General features: G+C 48.2%; 1 protein-coding gene across 1 annotated transcript; it reads right to left on the bottom strand.

Annotated features, from left to right (window-relative positions):
* Positions 1 to 5,709: 5,709 nt before the first annotated feature.
* Positions 5,710 to 20,814, bottom strand: AP2S1 (adaptor related protein complex 2 subunit sigma 1). Its single transcript, XM_081922477.1, has 5 exons — positions 20,660 to 20,814; positions 12,410 to 12,559; positions 10,506 to 10,619; positions 8,476 to 8,535; positions 5,710 to 6,362 (listed from the first exon to the last, which is right to left on the bottom strand). Exons 1-5 carry the CDS (start codon positions 20,660 to 20,662, stop codon positions 6,261 to 6,263), a joined length of 429 nt encoding a protein of 142 aa, XP_081778603.1. The 5' UTR covers positions 20,663 to 20,814; the 3' UTR covers positions 5,710 to 6,260.
* Positions 20,815 to 21,164: the final 350 nt, after the last annotated feature.

Here is a 21,164-nt window from a genome sequence, read left to right as displayed (position 1 = left end):
GCAAGACAGAGCTGTTCCGCCTGGCCTTTGGTTTGGACTCAGTCTGACCCTTATGTTTCCCCCCCTTATGTTCTTGATTTATTGGCTACTTTAAAATGAGGCTGCATTTTAAATTGCATTTTAACCTGTATTTTAAATTGTCCCCCCTTTCCCCCCTATTATTTTTTACTGTTATTTTATTGGTGTTAGCCGCCCTGAGCCCAGGGAGGGTGGGGTATAAATAAAATTTATTATTATTATTATTATTATTATTATTATTATTATTATTATTATTATTATTATTATTATATAGATGGATAGATGGGGATAGATGGAAATAGATGGACAGATGGATGGATAGATAGATAGATAGATAGATAGATAGATAGATAGATAGATAGATAGATGATAGATCCTTTTGAGGCTTTCCCTCCTTATGAAGGGTCTCATTGATGGCTTAAAGGCTCAGGAACCCATTGCAGGTCTTATGGATTGAATAGCTACTGCACCTTTTCACAATATTCTAATTTTCTGAGATTGTTAATTTGGGGTTTTCATCAGCTGTACGCCATGTTGTTGTTGTTGTTTAGTCGTTTAGTCGTGTCCGACTCTTCGTGACTCCCTGAACCAGAGCACACCAGGCACTCCTGTCTTCCACTGCCTCCTGCAGTTTGGTCAAACTCATGCTGGGAGCTTCGAGAACACTGTCCAACCATCTCCTCTGTCATCCCCTTTTGTGCCCTCCATCTTTCCCAACATCAGGTTCTTTTCCAGGGAGTCTTCTCTTCTCCTGAGGTGGCCAAAGTATTGGAGCCTCAGCTTCAGGATCTGTCCTTCCAGTGAGCATACAGAGTTGATAATCATCACAATTATAACAAATAAAGGCTTGACATATCTCGCTTTGCATGTCATGAGTCTATCACATAATAGTTTCACCTTTTAAGTTGAATTATTGAAATAAATGAACTTTTCCACGATATTCTAATTTTTTGAGTTTCACCTATAGATGATGATAGATAGAGATGATAGATAGATAGATAGATAGATAGATGATAGATAGATAGATAGATAGATAGATAGATAGATAGATAGATAGATGATAGATAGATAGCTGCTCTGGGAGCCTTCTTGGCTGAAGAGCTGGACACTAGCGCTCCAAGTAAGTAAATAAATGAAGCCCTCTAGCCATATCTCATGGACTAAGGCTTTCTTTGCCAGTGGGGCTTTAGCACACAAAAGCTCAAGTTCAAATAGATGTGTTTGTCTGTGGTCTAAACCACTGAGCCTCTTGGACTTGCCGATCAGAAGGTCAGCAGTTCGAATCCCCACGACAGCTTGAGCTTCCATTGCTCTGTCCCAGCTCCTGCCAATCTAGCAGTTCGAAAGCACGTCAGTGCAAATGGGTAAGTTGGTACCACTGCAGCAACAAGGTAAACGGCGTCTCCGTGCGTTCTGGTTTCTGTCACGGTGTCCCGTTGAGCCAGAAGCGTTTTAGTCCTGCTGGCCACATGAACCAGAAAGCTGTCTGCGGACAAATGCCGGCTCCCTCGTCCTGAAAGCGAGATGAGTGCCACAACCCCATAGTCGCCTTTGACTGGACTTAACCGTCCAGAGGTCCTTTACCTTTGACCTTTCTACAAGACCCTCTGCTGTTCTTTCTGCAACACTAACACACATGCAGAAGGAATTTGTGGAATGCTTGGCACTGTGGCCCTAAGTGAGCAAGATGATCCCATTCAGTTCACTGACGACTTTTTACAAGAAACCTTTGGCATTACCTGAAGATGACCGGCTAGATACAGAGCAGGCTCACCGAGTGTCGGCCAGCCCCTTCTTTCGACGCTGCTGAAAAACCTGACCCACATATTGTGATCTTTCTTCTTTTGCGTTAAGAGCCAGAATGTTTCCGATCGCAACCGCCCGCCCTCTCCCCAAGACGTCACCTTTTAAACAGAGTTGCACCTGTAGTTGTTTGCGGGGAAGTCACCTGAAGAGCCGGTTCTGCTGAGATCGTGACGCTGGCTTTGTTGACCGAGCACTTCAAGCGCAGGCCAAAAGGTATAACCTTCAAAAAGACACCAGACGCGGCTCTGGGAAGTTGATGGAAGGAGCTCCCATTCTGTCTCTTCCCCCACTGCAGGGGAGAGCAGCCCTCCAAGATCAGGCCTAGACAGGGTCTTGCACCCATTGCTTGCAAATGTTTGCAGAGGGGTAGCAGCCCCGAGAGGCCACTAGGAACTGGTGACTGTCCTCAAGTGTTGCGATGAAGTTTAGAATCAGCTTGGAACATTCATTCATTCATTCATTTATTATCATTAGTATTATTTTATTTTTTAATCCTTCTTCTTCTTCTTATTAGTATCATTATTTCTCTTTTCCTTTTAGTCCACTCTTAGTTTCTTAGTTTGTCTGTTTTTGAGGGGGGAGCCTTACCTCCCTCCATCATCCTGCTACTACTAACCACCCTCTCTAAAAATTAAAATAAAATAAAAATATCCCCCCCATATCAGTGCTATTGCTACTTGTGCTCTTCCCCCTCCCTTTTTCTTTTCTTTTCTTTTCCTTTCCTCCTTCCCCTTCACCCCTCTTTCTCTCTCCCCCCTACCCCCTCCTTCTCTTTAAAAGAACACATACATACACTCACACGTACACACACACACACACATTATATTATATTATATTATATTATATTATATTATATTATATTATATTATATTATAATTTGCCCCTCTCAAAAGGGCTCTATACATATTTTCATTTCTACATTATTTTTTACTGTTGGCATTTGATATACAAATACGACTGCCAGGCATCACCACCTCGACATCTTCAGATCCCTCATCTCCTTCCCCACTCCTTTCCTTCTCTGATTTAGTCTTCTTTTCTAGTCCCTCTTACCCTCCTAACCCTAAAAATCTACATACACATACCTCCCCACACACTTTCATTAGCAATCCTTCCTCCCCAGTGGTCTTTTACCTCATACTATAACTAGAACCGGGATGCGATGGCACTGTGGGCTAAACCACAGAGCCTAGGACTTGTGGATCGGAAGGTCGGCGGTTCGAATCCCCGCTATGGGGTGAGCTCCCGTTGCTCTGTCCCTGCTCCTGTCAACCTAGCAGCTTGAAAGCACGTCAAAGTGCAAGTAGATAAATAGGTACCGCTCTGGCGGGAAGGTAAACGGCGTTTCCGTGCTCTGCTCTGGTTCGCCAGAAGTGGCTTAGTCATGCTGGCCATATGGCCCGGAAAGCTGTCTGCGGACAAACGCCGGCTCCCTCGTCTTGAATGCGAGATGATGCCGGATCCCTCGGCCAATAAAGTGAGATGAGCGCCGCAACCCCAGAGTCGGTCACGACTGGACCTAATGGTCAGGGGTCCCTTTACCTTTTTTATAACTAGAACCACCACTGCAAACAAGTATTTTCATCTTTCTTTCTCTCTCTTTCTCTCTCTCTCTACCCCTCTTTCTTTCTTTTTTTCCCCCTTCCCTCCTTTTCTCTCTCCCCTTTTTACTTCACAATCAGCTTGGAAGCCACACTTGCCTTGGCCGCATTCAGAACACAACCACCCCCCATTCAACCACAGACCCTCACCACCTCTCCCACTGGCACCAAGATAGTAAGGCAACGATTCCACCGCTGGCAATATTGGCTGACGGCCTGACTTGGTGGGAGACTCCCCATGAACCAGGTGCAAAAACCTGCCCCCTGGTGGCCTTTGACAAAAACAACACACAGCTCCATCAACTCTGCTGAACTTTGCAATAGGTCAACAGGAGCCGCACTGGGACACTTGGCTCCGATCCATGTGGGGCCGAGGGCAGACTTCTGTAGGCTTGGCTCCGGCCTCGATTCCTCATGCTCCTGTGACAGTCATATAAAGGCAAATAAGGATGCAATACATGAAATCACCCGCCTTTTGGAGATGCAATCAAGGTCTATCTGCAGCCGCATGACCCTGCTGTTTAAATACTGCTTTCAAATAAAGATTTGCTGCAGCCGGGTTGCCCTGACCTTTAGAAGGCTCTAGGGTTGCATGCAAAACCACCAAAGGTGTAACCAAACCCTTCGCATGAAGGGTGCATGGTGGGGAGGTCCTCTCTCAAGCATGCGGGAGTGTTCAGCTACTGGGATAAATGCTAAACCCGGATAACTCATCTGCACATGTCTGAAAAAGTCTGCAGTTCCCCTCTGCTTCTGCCAAGGTGTAGACACCAGCCGAACCTCTGCTGCTGTCTGTGCTGGGAAGGGGAGGCAGGGAAAGGGGGAGGAGTTAAGACTTTGCTTACAAGTAACAATCGTCAGTGTGGTATAGTGGTTAGAGGGACCTGCGAGACTCGAGTTCATCCCTCTCCCTCTCTCTTCGGCGATCTCTCTCTCTCTCTCTCTCTCTCTCTTTCTTTCTTTTTTCCCCCCTTCCATAAACACTGTTTTAAAAGTGAGTCCATAAACGACTGTGGAGGCCAATTCTGGATCCACACATTCTTCCACAGTGGGGACATTGGTTTCCGGGTGGGAGTTGATCACGGTGTGGATTTGCCAAGCGTGCCTCCTCCTAGCACATTTCTCCCTTGTGTCCTGGGTTCGCGCGTCTTCAAAGCCCATGACACCTTTGGTAAAGCCTGTTCTCCAACTGGAACGCTCGCAGGCCAGTGTTTCCCAGTTGCCGGTGTTTATACAGTGGTATCTCGGGTTAAGTACTTAATTTATTCTGGAGGTCCGTTCTTAACCTGAAACTATTCTTAACTTGAAGCACTTTTGCTAATGGAGCCTCCTGCTGCTGCCACGCCGCCGGAGTACGATTTCTGTTCTCATCCTGAAGCAAAGTTCTTAACCTGAGGTACTACTTCTGGGTTAGCAGAGTCTGTAACCTGAAGGGTCTGTAACCTGAAGTGCCTGTAACCCGAGGTACCACTGTACCACATTTCTTTAGATTTGCCTTGAGAGAGTCTTTGAACCTCTTTTGTTGACCACCAGCATTATGCTTTCCATTTTAAAGTTCGGAATAGAATACAGTGGTACCACGCAAGACGAATGCCTCGTAAGACGAAAAACTCGCAAGACGAAAGAGTTTTTCGTTTTTTTAGTTGCTTCGCAAGACGAATTTCCCTATGGGCTTGCTTCGCAAGACCAAAACGTCTTGCAAGTTTGTTTCCTTTTTCTTAAAACTGTTAATACCTATGGGAATCCGTGCTTCGCAAGACGAAAAATTCGCAAGACAAAAAAACTCGCAGAACGAATTAATTTCGTCTTGCAAGGTACCACTGTAATTCATATCCCCACTTGGCCCGGAAGCTCACTGGGTGATCTTGGGCCAGAGGCACTACCTCTCAGCCTAGCCTACCTCACAGGGCTGTTGTAGAAATTAAATTAGTGGAGCCACACACACACCCTTGATCACCTGGAAGTCAAAGGTGGGAGGTGAACACAACAAATAAATAAGTATTCTGGATGCCCAAGTAGTTTGTAAGGCTGAGGTACCCCCCACCTCGCAACGCCTGTTCTCAGTGGCTGGCTGGATGCCCATGGAAAACCCCCCAAGCAGGACTTGAGCACAAGAGCGCTCTGTCCTCCTGTGGTTCCCAGCAACTGGAAACCTGCCATTACTGTACGCGGCTTCTTATTAACCTACGACATGTATTTGGTGCCAAGGCTTCTAAGCGCCAGGTGAAACCATCCTAAGGCTCCAGGAACGCCCTCCTATCAGACATCCACAAGACTCTCTTGGTGGGGGTTTAAGTGTCCCATAGATGCTTTATTTAATCGGTACATCACTTTACTGGCAGTACACACACTCATCACACGCACTCACACACACTTATGGTCCCTCTTCTACGGCAGACGCGGCACAACACTTTTTTTCATATGTGAATGGAGGGGGAGGGGTGGGCAGCAGGCTGGTGACTTGAAGGGCAGAGACAGAAGGTTGTGTTGGGATGGTAGCACAGGGAGGGTGGGGTGACGGCAGCTATCTCCACTTCTCCCCTTTTCCAGAAAAGCAACCCAGCCCCAACCAGCGGCCTCTCCGCCCCCTTCGCATGTCCGGCCCGTGCAGGAGGAAGTGCGGCTAGGAATCCAAACTAGGAATGCCAATTCAAGATGCCCCCCTCGCTTCCCGCAAACCTCCAGCTACAGGTTAAGTGGCAAAAATTTGCTCCGAGCAAGTCAATGATTCAGGGGACTGGGGTGAAGAGAGATGAGCCCTGGAGGGAGGGGGGGGTAGTGGCAGAATCTTGCCGGGGGAGGGGGGAGATCCGAGGCGATCTACTCCTCTGTTCCTCATTCCAAGGATTGCAACATGAGGAGCTGCTTCAGGACCTTCGTCTGGCTGGTCTCTCGGATCTCGCCGGCTAGGAACATCTCGTCTACCACGGTGTAAACCTGCAGAGAAAATACAGATGTTCCTCCTCTAAGAAAGGGGGCGCTGTGGGGGAATCCTCTAGAAAGAATCTAAAGGAGCATGTGTCCGGACTTCTCTGCCACCTTTCCAAAAGGAAGCAAAGGAGGTTTTTAATGTTTGATACAGTGGTACCTCGGGTTAAGAACTTAATTCGTTCTGGAGGTCCGTTCTTAACCTGAAACTGTTCTTAACCTGAGGTACCACTTTAGCTGATGGGGCCTCCCGCTGCTGCTGCAACGCCGAAGCACAATTTCTGTTCTGATCCTGTAGCAAAGTTCTTAACCCGAGGTACTACTTCTGGGTTAGCGGAGTTTGTAACCTGAAGCGCCTGTAACCCGAGGTACCACTGTATTTTCCTCTTTTTTACATACAGCGGTACCTTGGTACTCGAATAGCTTGGCTCCTGAACAAATCAGCTCCCAAACACCGCAAACCCAGAAGGGAGTGTTCCAGTATGCGAACGTTTTTCAGAAGCCGAACGTCCGGCGCAGCTTCCAATTGAGTGCAGGAAGCTCCTGCAGCCAATCGGAAGCCGCACCTGGGTTTTCAAACCCTTACAGGAGTCGAACAGACTCCCGGAACGGATTAAATTTGAGAACCAAGGTACCACTGTATGTTGTAAGCTGCCCAGGTGTGTGGGGTATAAACAATGACATTATTATTATTAAGGGGTGCAAAGCAGATCCCACCCTCTGGTAGCAGATGGCCCAAGTGCAGGACCCAACACTGCTCCGACCCCAATCACTGGTGAGGTACCAGCAAGATCCAGGTTTTGCTCAGCTGGCTGCAGTTTCCTAAAGGTCCAGACTGGGCCCTACTTCATGCCTCCTACTCCATAGCAAGGTCTTTCCTCCCCTTGGAGGTTCTTCCTTGCTCCACACTCCTTGTGGTGCATGAATTCTGGGCCTCCAGCTGGCAGGGAAATTTGGCCTTTTGCACGCTGGGTGCCTCTCAAGTCCCACCACTGTTTGATGTCTCACTCCTAGGCCTCACCCTTCCTTGACCCCCTCTCTGCTCCTCCTCTCAAGGGGCCAGAAGCAAGGCCAGGAACACAGAAGCTTCTTTCAGCGGCGCTGAATCAGATGCAGCTTCATAAAGTGCAGCCTTAGGCAGCTGTCTAACACCACCTTGTGGGCAGGGCTGGCACCAGCAGGTCACCCTGCCCCGTTCTTTGCTGGCACTGTGCCCTGACTGTGTCTCAGAAACAGCATTTTCCTCAATTATTTATTTTATTTTTATAATGATAATAAAATTTTATTTATATCCCGCCCTCCCCAGCCGAAGCCGGGCTCAGAGGGGCTAACAACAATAAAAGTAACACAACATTCTAAAATCAATTCAAAATCAAATTCATGGCAACCATTGGGCTAGAGTTCTGTGAGGATTACCAAAGGAGGGGGTCAGACTGCGCCTTGGCCAGAGGCCTGGTGGAACAGCTCTGTCTTGCAGGCCCTGCGGAAAGATGTCAAATCCCACAGGGCCCTAGTCTCTTGTGACAGAGCGTTCCACCAGATTGGAGCCACGGCCGAAAAAGCCCTGGCTCTGGTTGAGGCCAGCCTAACCTCCCTGTGGCCCGGGACCTCCAAGATGTTTTTGTTTGAAGACTGTAAGGTCCTCTGCGGGGCATACCAGGAGAGGCGGTCCCGTAGGTACGAGGGTCCTAGGCCATATAGGGCTTTAAAGGTTAAAGCCAGCACCTTAAACCTGATCCTGTACCCCACCGGGAGCCAGTGCAGCTGGTATAGCAGCTTTAATTTAATTTAATTTAATTTAAAAGAATATGAACACATGACCCATGCAGGTGCACAGACTTAGCAAAGCACAACACCCCTTTTCTTTAGGGGTAGCAAGAGTATGTACCAAACCGGCATTCTTCCCTTTTTATTTCAGTGCCCCTTTTAAGTCAATTGCAACCCCATAGTTAGTTTTTCATTGAATTTACCTCTTAAACTCGTTGCGCAGTAATCATGCGGCATATGACTTGTCAGGCTAAATAAAATAAACGAGAGCACCAAGGTTTTTTTATCCACAAGCACGGTTTGTTTTCCTTCCTCGTTCTGCCTTATAGGAAAAGGTCAGGGAACAAAAACCCACCTTGTAGAAGTTGAAGACGAGGTCGAGCTCACAGACGTTGTGGAAATATTCATTCAGCACCTGGGAAGAGAGGAGGAGGAAGGGAGTCATGATTTTGGGGGGCCACAGTCATGCGCAAGGAAGGTGCCTAACATTTGCAAGGCTCAGAGGTGGAGCGCTAATTTTGCACAGTTCTGGCATGTCCAGTGAAAAGGATCAGGAAAAGACCCTTATCTCTGCCACTTTGAATAGACAATACAGTGGTAAAAGGTAAAGGTAAAGGGACCCCTGACCATTAGATCCAGTCGTGGCCGACTCTGGGGTTACGGCGCTCATCTCGCTTTATTGGCCGAGGGAGCCGGCGTACAGCTTCCGGGTCATGTGGCCAGGAGTACTAAGCCGCTTCTGGCGAACCAGAGCAGCACACGGAAACGCCATTTACCTTCCCGCCGGAGTGGTACCTATTTATGTACTTGCACTTTGACGTACTTTCGAACTGCTAGGTTGGCAGGAGCAGGGACCAAGCAACGGGAGCTCAGTCCGTTGCGGGGATTCGACCCTCCGACCTTCTGATCGGCAAGTCCTAGGCTTTGTGGTTTAACCCACAGCACCACCCGCTCTGCCACTTTGACTAGACAATACAGTGGTACCTTGGGTTAAGTACATAATTCGTTCTGGAGGTCTGTTCTTAACCTGAAACTGTTCTTAACCTGAAGCACCACTTTAGCTAATGGGGACTCCTGCTGCTGCTGCGCCACGGGAGCCCGATTTCTGTTTTCATCCTGAAGCAAAGTTCTTAACCTGAAGCACTATTTCTGCGTTAGCGGAGTCTGTAACCTGAAGTGTCTGTAACCTGAAGCATCTGTAACCTGAAGCGTCTGTAACCCAAGGTACCACTGTATTGGGATAGGGGTTGAAAACTTTCTGGGGGGACATCTTCAATTTCTGAAGGCGTGCCATGGACACAACCCCTCCTGTTGCTTCCTGTCTCCTGCCCCAGGTCACTCAATCCTCCTACTCACCACAAGACAAACAGAAGAAGAGGCCATCTCTCCGCTCAGTCCCCTTTCACTCGTACCCCCTCTGCCACTCCACTCCTATGCTGGCATGTCCCTTAATAAAAGGACATAGAACTGAAAAGAGTTATCTCCCGCTTGGACTACTGCAATGCGCTCTACGTGGGTCCAGCTTTGAAGGTGACCCGGAAACCACAACTAATCCAGAATGTGGCAGCTAGACTGGTGACTGGGAGTGGCCACCGAGACCATATAACACCAGTCCTGAAAGACCTACACTGGCTCCCAGTACGTTTCCAAGCACAATTCAAAGTGTTGGTGCTGACCTCTAAAGCCCTAATACAACAACAACAACAACAATTTATTATTTGTACCCCACCCATCTGGCTGGGTTTCCCCAGCCACTCTAGGCAGCTTCCAACAAAGATTAAAAATACATTAAAATGTCACACATCAAAAACTTCCCTGAACAGGGCTGCCTTCAGATGTCTTCTACATGTCAGGTAGTTGTTTTTCTCTTTGACATCTGGTGGGAGGGCATTCCACAGGGTGGGCGCCACTACCGAAAATGCCCTCCGCCTGGTTCCCTGTAGCTTTGCTTCTCACAATGAGGGAACCGCCAGAAGGCCCTCGGCGATGGACCTCAGCATCCAGGCAGAACGATGGGGGTGGAGACACTCCTTCAGGTATACTGGGCCAAGGCCATTTAGGGCTTTAAAGGTCAACACCAACACCTAAACAGCCTCGGCCCAGTATACCTGAAGGAGTGCCTCCACCCCCATTGTTCAGTCGGACACTGAGGTCCATCTCCGAGGGCCTTCTGGAGGTTCCCTCACTGGGAGAAATGAGGTTACAGGGAACCAGGCACAGGAGCGCTTGATCACACAATCTTCCACCCAGAGTCTAAAGTGGTACTGTTCAGAAATAATTTACCACCTCATCTGCGCTGGGGCGTCGCTTATCATGCCTGGGTGTGAAAGCACACATGCGTGGGCATTCTTAGGGCGCATACTTAAGCCTGCAGGCACTACTCACCTCCACAAAGTTGTGAATGGCTTCTAGGTAGGCGAGGTTGTTGTCGTTCACGTCCACACAAATGCAGAAATAAAGCCCTGCGTAGCGCCTGTAGATAATTTTGAAGTTGCGGAACTGGGGGGCGGGGAGAGAGAGAGAAAAGGTGGTGAATATAGCAATCACTGGATAGAAGCACAAGATGGTGTATTTTGCAGGTTAGGGTAGGACTGTGGAGTCTGGAAAGGGGAAAGGCTCCTATTGCGGAAGCATTGAAGGACTATACAAAAATGACCTCAATATGCAGAGGTTGGAGGGCCATCTGTCACGGATGCTTTAGCTGGGATTCCTGAATTGTAGAGGGTTGGACTAGAGCCTTTGGGGTTCCCTTCAACTCTACAGTTCTATGATTCTATGGTTCTATGACCCATTAAAATGGTCTTTATTCTTGCTTGCTGTGCAGCTGCAGGTGCCAATAGAAGTACAGTGGAACCTTGGTTTTTGAGCGCCTTGGAAGCTGAGCAATTCGGAACCCGAACACCAAAAACCTGGAAGTAATTGCTTCCATTTTTGAACATGCCTCGGAGGTCAAACGGCTTCCGAGGCACATTTCTCAATTTTTTCAATGGATTTTGCCAACTGCCCATTGATCCTCGGTTTTTGGACGTTTCGGAAGTCGAACGGTTTTCCGGAATGGGTTACGTTCAGAAACCGAGGTTCCACTGTAACAGAGTTTGGCATTGAGAGAATATGCACTTTTAAGATTACTTTAGATTGTAATCCTGAGGGTTTTTTAACTGCTCTGAGAGTCTTTTCAGCCAAAGAGCAGGATAAAAAATACTTTCAATAAGTAAATAACAGTGTGTTCTTTCCCTTGTCCTTCAAATTCCTAACTGGCATAAATACAGCCATCTGTTGGCAAAATTGATCAATCTGTTGTTAACCGCCCAGTGATCTTTGGATGAAAAGCAGTACAGTGGTACCTCTGGTTAAGAACTTAATTCGTTCTGGAGGTCTGTTCTTAACCTGAAGCACCACTTTAGCTAATGGGGCCTCCTGCTGCCACTCTGCCACCGCTGCACGATTTCTGTTCTCATCCTGAAGTAAAGTTATTAACCCGAGGTACAATTTCTGGGTTAGGGGAGTCTGTAACCTGAAGCGTATGTAACCCGAGGTACCACTGTAGAGGCTTTTGCTGGTGTTTTATGCTGTAGTGGAAGCTGCCTCCAGGACTTTGTGACACCTGGAGAAACACATGGTACAGTGGTACCTCTGGTTGCGAACGGGCTCCATTCCGGAGGCCTGTTTGAAGCCTGAAAAGAACGCAACCCACGCCTGCGCAGATCGCAATTCACCGCTTCTGCGCATGATGTCATTTTGTGCGTCTGCGCATGCCGAGTGGCAAAACCCAGAAGTGACCCGTTCTGTTACTTCCGGGTCGCAACCTGAAAACGCGCAACCTGGAGCAAATGTAACATGAGGTATGACTGTACAGTGGTACCTCGGGTTACATACGCTTCAGGTTACAGACTCCGCTCACCCAGAAACAGTACCTCAGGTTAAGTACTTTGCTTCAGGGTGAGAACAGAAATCGTACTCTGGCGGCGCGGCAGCAGCAGGAGGCCCCATTAGCTAAAGTGGTGCTTCTGGTTAAGGACTGTTTCAGGTTAAGAACGGACCTCTGGATCCAATTAAGTACTTAATGTGAGGTACCACTGTACTCAGAAACACAGAGATCAGGCAAGAGGGTGCTGACACAGCAAACGATGGCAGGTAACCCAAGCCATCCAGCCAAGCCATGTTACAGCTAAAAGTCCTAAGAGACTCTGCCCTTCAATCCCCTCTGCCGAAGCCAGTTCGGCCTGCGGAAGGCAAAAGCACAACAGCTTCTTACACGAAGGAAAGCCGCGAGCGGACAGAGACGTTACCTCGACAAAGTTGGTGTGCTTTGCGTCCCGCACAGTTACAACGGCATGGACCTCCTCAATGAGCTTCTGCTTCTCGTCATCGTCAAACTGCATGTACCACTTGGCCAGGCGCGTTTTGCCAGCACGGTTCTGGATCAGAATAAAGCGAATCTGTAGAAGGGGGAAGAAAGCAGCGTCAAAGATACCTGGGATTCAATAAGCACTCTCCAGACTACTGGGACGCGGGTGGCGCTGTGGGTTAAACCACAGAGCCTAGGGCTTGCCGATCAGAAGGTCGGCGGTTCGAATCTCCGCGACGGGGTGAGCTCCCGTTGCTCAGTCCCTGCTCCTGCCAACCTAGCAGTTCAAAAGCACGTCAAAGTTCAAGTAGATAAATAGGTACCACTCCGGCGGGAAGGTAAACGGCGTTTCTGTGCGCTGCTCTGGTTCGCCAGAAGCGGCTTAGTCATGCTGGCCACATGACCCAGAAGCTGTACGCCGGCTCCCTCGGCCAGTAAAGCGAGATGAGCGCCGCAACCCCAGAGTCAGTCACGGCTGGACCTAATGGTCAGGGGTCCCTTTACCTTTACCTCCAGACTACTGATACCCAAGACATGCTTATTAAAAAACAAATTACAGATGAGAATACCCTTTGCTCTTAGGTATTAGTTTGTAAACTGTGCAGGGGTAGAGAATTGCCTACAGTCACTGTCGGAGTATCCTTTCTTATCTGGACACAAGCAATGTTCAAAATTCCCTAGGCGTCAGGTGCGTTTTGCAACTGGCGCAGGTCCAATCGCGACCATGTGGAGATCTCTGAATGCCAGGTTAGCAAATAATCTCCGATCTCTCAGGCCCTACTCTGACATTCTAACCACTGCACCAGACTGTCTTCCTAGAGTACTTCTGCTACGGGGCAGCTATATAAATTAAATAGGTAAATAAATATGGGAAAAGCAATATGTCACTTAGAGAAGGCTCTGAAATATTTTCTTGGAAGCTTGAATTTGTTTTATTCCGGATTCTTTTAATGTGTTGCAAACCGCTTTGAGGTTTTTTCTTTAAAATGTAAAGCGGTATAGAAATGAAATGAGTAATAACAACACAAAAATCACATAGAAGTGGAAAGAAATTGCAATCGAGTAGACTGGAACTCTAACACAAAGGAGGGGTGAGGGGTCGTGGATGGTGATGGGAAAAGTAATTATCTGTGGGAGTGAGTGTAGGTATGTTTGAACATTTTTAAGGATTGTATGAAATGTATGCTTGCATGCTAGCAATATGTGTGTATTAATGCTGAATTATTTTAATAAAAAAAAGAAATGAAATGAGTAATAACAACACAAAAATCACATTGCAAAAGAAAGGCGCCTAGACATTTCACGGCGACCATAACCTAGCTTTAAGGTGCTATCTGGCAATTAGCTTATTTATCTCAGTTTCTAACACTGGACATAAGCCAAGAGCTGCCCCTACCTTGGGGGAAAGCCTCTGCATCGGGAATGGCTGGGCCAAGCGTAACTAATGCACATACACATCGTGGCTTCACCCCCCCCCCCAAAAAAAAGGCTGAGTGGAAAGTAGCAAGGACACACCAGGCACTCGCACAGAGAAGCAACAGGCCTCCTCCTCAAGGCATGGGTGCCTTGGGCTCACTGGGACCGTTCTTATTCATTTCCCTGAACGTATTACAGAGAATTACAGCTTATAGTTTAACGCTCACTTTAAGCTCAGAGGGCTTTACGCCCAAGCAAGCCTGTACAGCAGTGGTGTCCAAACCTTTTTCCAAAGAGGGCCAGATTTGATGAAATGAAGGGCTGTGAGGGCCGACCAAAGTTTTTTTTAGGATTGAGGTTGTTGAGCTTTATGATTTTACCCCAAAGTTGTTGATTTCGTTGTCCCCGAGAGGGGGCAATGACAATAAAGATATTATTATTATTATTATTAACTTTTTTAAGGTTGAAGTTGTTGAGGTTTTTTTAGGATTTCCTCGCAGGAAATAAACTGCCACAGGGGGGCCGGATTAAACCGACCCACGGGCCATATTAGGCCCCCTAAACACCTTCACATTCCCATTGAATGATCCCCTTCCTTATTGGGGGGGTGGGCAAGTTAGACTGAAGTTTTCTGGATAGGCACTGTGTTGTCCTATTACTCGGAGGCCTGCAAAGATGCAAGTCAGAGACTGTCTCCTGAGATCACCCATTTTCCAAATTCGCTTGAGGGCCAGTCTAAGGGAGACGAATCCCACAGCCATGCAGATTTTAACTTTTCGTAAAATGCAAACGTTCACAGGGGTTCCGAGTCTTCATGGGGACGTTTTAATGCCGAAACTCAGCCTTTGCCAACTCGTTGCTCTACAGATACACTAAAACACCCCTCACATTTTGGCTAGGGCTGGTGGGAGGGAAACTGGGCTGTTGAGGGCTCTCCTGACCAGAACAGCTCCTGCCTCTCTTGCCATATCTCCCAGCTGCTTCCTTCCCCTTTCCTCCCTCTGACTTCCTTTTGCTGTGGTGTGCATGGATTGTGCTTCAGGGGAAAGCTCAAGGGCGTCCCTAAAGAACAGAGCAGCTATTTCTGGTCAGCCTCCATCCATGCCTCTTCATGCCTAGTCTGCTCAAGAGATAGGAAAGGGACCCACCCTGTATCCAGAAAGCCAGCCCAGCAGAATCAGCAAAGACAAACAAGGGATGGCTGGCTATCTGTTCCAGCATCACATGATGTTGCTTTTTCAAAAAAATTAAATAAAAAGAGGCTGAACAAGTGTCCACACCAGGGGTAGGCAACCTAAGGCCCGGGGGCCAGATACGGCCCAATCGACTTCTCAATCCGGCCTGCGGACGGTCCGGGAATCAGCGTGTTTTTACATGAGTAGAATGTGTCCTTTTATTTAAAATGCACCTATGGGTTATTTGCTCCTGCCAACCTAGCAGTTCGAAAGCACGTCAAAGTGTAAGTAGATAAATAGGTACCGCTCCAGCGGGAAGGTAAACAGTGTTTCTGTGCGCTGCTCTGGTTCGCCAGAAGCGGCTTAGTCATGCTGGCCACATGACCCGGAAGCTGTACGCCGGCTCCCTCAGCCAATAAAGTCGGTCACGACTGGACCTAATGGTCAAGGGTCCCTTTACTTCACCTATGGGTTATTTGTGGGGCCTGCCTGGTGTTTTTACATGAGTAGAATGTGTGCTTTTATTTAAAATGCATCTCTGGGTTATTTGTGGGGCCTGCCTGGTGTTTTTACATGAGTAGAATGTGTCCTTTTCTTTAAAATGCATCTCTGGGTTATTTGTGGGGCCTGCCTGGTGTTTTTACATGAGTAGAATGTGTGCTTTTATTTAAAATGCATCTCTGGGTTATTTGTGGGGCCTGCCTGGTGTTTTTACATGAGTAGAATGTGTGCTTTTATTTAAAATGCATCTCTGGGTTATTTGTGGGACATAAGAATTCCTTCATTATTATTTTTCAAAATACAGTCCAGCCCCCCACATGGTCGGAGGGACGGTGGACTGGCCCACGGCTGACAAAGGCTGCTGACCCCTGATCCACACCATCCACTTTCCTCCTCACAGAGGCGGCACGACAGTGGTGGCACACCTCCCGAGAGATCTGGTCCCAAGTATGACAGCACTGTCCTAATGCAGCCTACAGGAGATACACAGCCCTGTCACCTCCCATAAGATACTGCCTGGGCATAAAAGCTTTCAAGGAATGAGCAAGCTACAGGGAAACACAGGGCACTACAAGAATCTTTGCGCTCCAGCCCAAAGTGCAGGCACGCATGGGTCACTCTCTCCTGAGGTTCTGTCTCTCACTGCATGGGTCACTTCTGACACCAGGTGGGATCCTGCGTTCTCCACCAGGGGCCAAATGTGGTCCTTCAAGGATTTTTTCCTGGCTGTAAAAGGTAAAGGCCCCCTGGACGGTCAAGTCCAGGCAAAGGTGACTATGGGGTTGCGGTGCTCATCTCGCATTCAAGACGAGGGAGCCGGCATTTGTCCACAGACAGCTTTCCGGGTCATGTGGCCAGCAGGACTAAACTGCTTCTGGCGCAACAGGACACCATGACGGAAGCCAGAGCGCATGGAAACGTTGTTTACCTTCCCGCTGGAGTGGTACCTATTTATCTACTTGCACTGGCGTGCTTTCAAACTGCTAGGTTGGCAGAAGCTGGGACAGAACAATGGGAGCTCAGTCCATCGCGGGGATTCGAACCACCGACCTTCTGACTGGCAAGCCCAAGAGGCTCAGTGGTTTAGATCACAGTGCCACCCGCATCCTGGCTGTAACATCCCCTTGCACTGTGAAACACCATGCCTGAATTGAAGCTTCCGCTCCTTTGATATGTAGATGTCAGCGAATATTCTGTAAGAAGAAACACCCATGGAAAAGACTCTGCTTGCGTTTCTTTGCATTAAAAAAAAAAATGCAGACACCCAAATTACCAAATAGTGCCCCTTGTTATCCAACGAGCTTGTGTAGCGGATACGCGTTTCCACGGAAAAGCCACAAGGGAAATGAGAGTTGCACAACTAACAGACAGATCCTTCCCTTTAGAATTTCTCCTCCCGCAAGAATTGACTAGAGAGGAAATGTCACAGATCCACAAGCATATGAACATGTTATCTCTCTCCAGAATTCTCAAGGACAGATGCTTCCGAAGAATACTGTGTTCAGGCCCGAGCATAGGTTTTTAAAAATGAATTATAAAATCAGATCTTAATGCACATTTTTAGGAGTGATATTTAAGATCTGAACCAGAAAAAAGCGTGTTATGATTTGCATGTTATTCTAGTATCAAGAGACCAAAAAGAAATCTACTTCGAAGCTATACCACAAGCTAGGAGCACAGCTCCATCCACACCACAGTTGAAGCGAAGCAAAGACCTCACATTAAGAAATGTAAAGATTCCAGGTAACTCAAGCAAGCAAGCCAAGCCACAGAAAGGGACCAGTCTCCTCCCCGCTCTAATGAAGTAGACCGCTTCCAAAAAGGATTTGCACAATATCCAGCTCGAAGAACTTGACAAGGAACTCTTTGTGTGAATACAAGTTGTAACAAACTCTAATGAACTCAAGAATCGGTGTGTGCGTTTGCAATATTTAGTGAATAAATCACAACCACTCTTTTCACAAATCAAAAGGTTTCCATGGCTTATATACGGCAGCACATCTTACTTTTCAAAAAAAGTTTGTTTTTAATCTAAGTGCAAATGGGAAGCAAAATAACAGAATGCCTTTTCTACAATGGTTTTTGCTAAGATAAAACAAGTATATTTTTACCTGCAGAAATATGATCTTATTCATAGGCAAACGTAGAACAGTTTAATCCTCTTACAACTGACTAAGATTCCTTGATTTATGTGACCGACCAACCGCAAAAGAACAGAGTCCCTCTGGAGATTGTGAAGTCTCCTTCCATGGAGGTTTTTAAGCAGAGGTTAGATGGCCATCTGTCATGGATGCTTTAGTTGAGGTTCCTCAAAATACAGGGGACTGCACCCTTCCAACTCTAAATGATTCTATTAAAGGCACGCCATAATATTGTACCCACTGTGTCTGCAATGCACTACACCAGGGGTCAGCCTGGTTTGAATCCCCGCGACGGAATGAGCTCCTGTTGATCTGTCCCAGCTTCTGCCAACCTAGCAGTTCAAAAGCACACCAGTACAAGTAGATAAATAGGTACTGCTGTGGCGGGGAGGTAAACATCCTTCTACCGTCCGCAGGCCAGATTGAGAAGGGCTGGATCCGGCCCCTGGGCCTTAGGTTGCCTACCCATGCACTACACTCAAGTCACTGGATTACAAACCATAATATGTTGCAGTGGAAATATTGGCATTTCTGGATAATTCCACTTGCTGGGTTTTCTAGAGAGCACTTGGCGATCAGGGGAAAAGGGAATAGCAAGGAGAAAAGATGCAACTTCCATGAGCATGGACTGCTCTCTGCCCTGAACAACAACAACCTCCTCTGCATGTGCCAGTCAAATGGGGCACTACCACCATCTCCTGTAGGCATCGTCTAGCTACTTTCCAACTATGGGCAGCACTTGCACATCCTTCCTCCCAACAGAAAATCCCACTAAGTCCATGCACCCTCTCCAAGTTGCACATCAAGAGGAGGATTTCGGTTTATTGTTATTTATTTTGCAAATTTAGAAACTGCTTTGCAGCTCCCAAGGCAAAAGTAAAGCACATGTTCTAGAAACAATGAAAACAATATAAATGAGAGAGAACGATAAAACCATAGATGTACAGTTAATATTTCATAAATGCCTGGATCAAGCGCAGGGGAAGCCTACTTAAAGCTTTAATGTTGTCCCACCAAATCCTTGCTTCCGACAGTGGATGGCTAGCAACCATTCAAAGCCTTCTCCTCCACAAATACTCTCTCTCTCCAACCCACATATCCCTTGCACATTTTGGGCAAAAGATCATAGAAAGCTTCCTTATACCAAGTCAGAAGAACCCCGGCCCCATCTTGCTCATGTACTGCCCACTCCAGCCTTTGCTCAACCTTCAGTCCCCAGATGTCGTTGGACTACAACTCCCATCATCCCTGCTATCTGTGGACGATAGGAGTTGTAGTCCAGCGACGAGAACAATGGCCTGGCAAAATAAAAATAAAAATCCTTCCAGTAGCACCTTAGAGACCAACTAAGTTTGTTATTGGTATGAGCTTTCGTGTGCATGCACACTTCTTCAGATACACTTCTTTTTCAATCGATAGCTGTGCTTGATTTGAACCTAGAGCACAACTGCTTTATAAGAAAAAGATACGTGAGCCTATTACTTACGTACCTTAAATATCTGTACAACTCAACATGTGAGCATGCAGTATGATCCCTTGATGTTCTTGCCCTCATTTTGGAAAGATATTGATCCATTTTTTGCAAATTAAAAACAAACAAACATTTTGATTCTAGACTATACTGAAATAATTAAATGCCACTTTTGCCCGTCGCTGAATCTCCCTGTCACACCTTTTGAGAACCAAAAATAAATAAATCCCAAACTTTGCAACCTTTGTTTATAGGAGAATCGCTCTGCTGGATGCAGCCTTGATCAGAATCAGAACCGGAGGCACTCTAACCACCACCCCAAAGCTTTGTACAGATGTTGTGCCCAACTCACGGCTGGGCATCCTTTGCCCTGCAACCTGGGCACACGACCCGCAGCTGGAGAGCTGGGTGGGAAAGCCCGTCTCAGCGCTCTCCTTGCAGCAGCTACGCCCTCCTGCCTGTCCCTCTTGCCCCGTGTTTGGTGGTAAAGGGACCCCTGACCTGACGATTGAAAAAGAAGTGTATCTGAAGAAGTGTGCATGCACACGAAAGCTCATACCAATAACAAACTTAGTTGGTCTCTAAGGTGCTACTGGAAGGATTTTTTTTTTTATTATTTTGTTTCGACTACGGCAGACCAACACGGCTACCTGTAACGGCCCGGCAGTAGTCCTCTGGGAATTCAGGCAAGGAGCCTCTCCCAGCCCTACCTGGTATTGAACCAGCGACCCTTTCTGCTTGCAAGGCAGGTGTTCTAAACCACTGAGCTACGGCAAGGTTGGCGCAGCACGCCAGGTGATTTAAAGCTTTGGACACGGGTGGCGCTGTGGGTTAAACCACAGAGCCTAGGACTTGCTGATCAGAAGGTCGGTGGTTCGAATCCCTGTGACGGGGAGACCTCCTGTTGCTCGGTCCCTGCTCCTGCCAACCTAGCTGTTCGAAAGCACTGCAAAGTTCAAGTAGATAAACAGGTACCGCTCCGGCAGGAAGGTAAACAGCATTTCCATGCGCTGCTCTGGTTTGCCAGAAGCGGCTTAGTCATGCTGGCCACATGACCCAGAAGCTGTACGCCGGCTCCCTCGGCCAATAAACCCCAGAGTCGGCCACGACTGGACCTAACGGTCAGGGGTCCCTTTACCTTTATGCCAATGGCCTTAGCAAGGTCAGCTTCAGGATGCGGCCACAGAGCCCTGCTGCTCATTCTTCTTGCTGTGGGCCGTGGACCTCTGACCCTGAGAGAAGCATGGGCACAACACCAGAGGCCTACCTTGCAGGGCAGTCGTTAGGGATTCAACAGCGCTGCCTTGAAGCATTGCAGCAAATGCTAATACTGAAAACTGGCATAATTGGAATTATCATTAATTTTCCCACCAGCAACCCTTTTCCCTCCCCACACCCAAGACTTGGGGGCCCCCATTGCTGACCCTGCCTCCCCTCCCCCTCCGGCTGAGCCCCATATTTCAAGCCCCTCCCCACCCCATTCTTACCATGGCGACCCCCTGCCCTAAATCCTCTTTCCACGCAGAGCTCGGGGCAGCTGCTCCGACACCCCTCCCGGACCCTCCCTTCCCACCGGATATCCGGTGAGGCGCGCGCCCCGGCACAGCGGGCAGTCGGGAGTTGTAGTCTTCAGAACGGCTGCAAAAGGAGGAGCGACATCGAGAGGGCTAAAACCCGCCCCCGCCAGGGCGATCCGCTCGCATTGCATGCCGGGAGTTGTAGTTCCTCCGACCTGAGCGGTTAATGGGAGTACGGAATGGTCCCCTGAATCAATCAGGGCAAGGCTGCCTCCAGCAGGGGGAGCCCAAGCTACGCGGCGCTCGCGCCAAGCCGGGGACTTGTCGGGAGGCGCGAAGCCCAGCGCTTCGTAGGGCAGGCCCCGCCAGGCCGTTACTTGAGCCCCCGGCTTTGGCAAGGCCTCGTAGGCCCTGAGCGGGGCTGAGGGAAAGGGGGTGCCGCAGAAGGGGCGCCCTCGCCTCAGGGCAGGTTATT

The sequence above is a fragment of the Podarcis melisellensis genome, assembly GCF_964234715.1.
Source record: "Podarcis melisellensis genome assembly, chromosome: 8".
In the NCBI taxonomy this organism is placed as follows: domain Eukaryota; kingdom Metazoa; phylum Chordata; class Lepidosauria; order Squamata; family Lacertidae; genus Podarcis; species Podarcis melisellensis.
The sequence above is the reverse complement of the archived record's forward strand: the minus strand, read 5'-3'. Positions and strand labels throughout refer to the sequence as shown.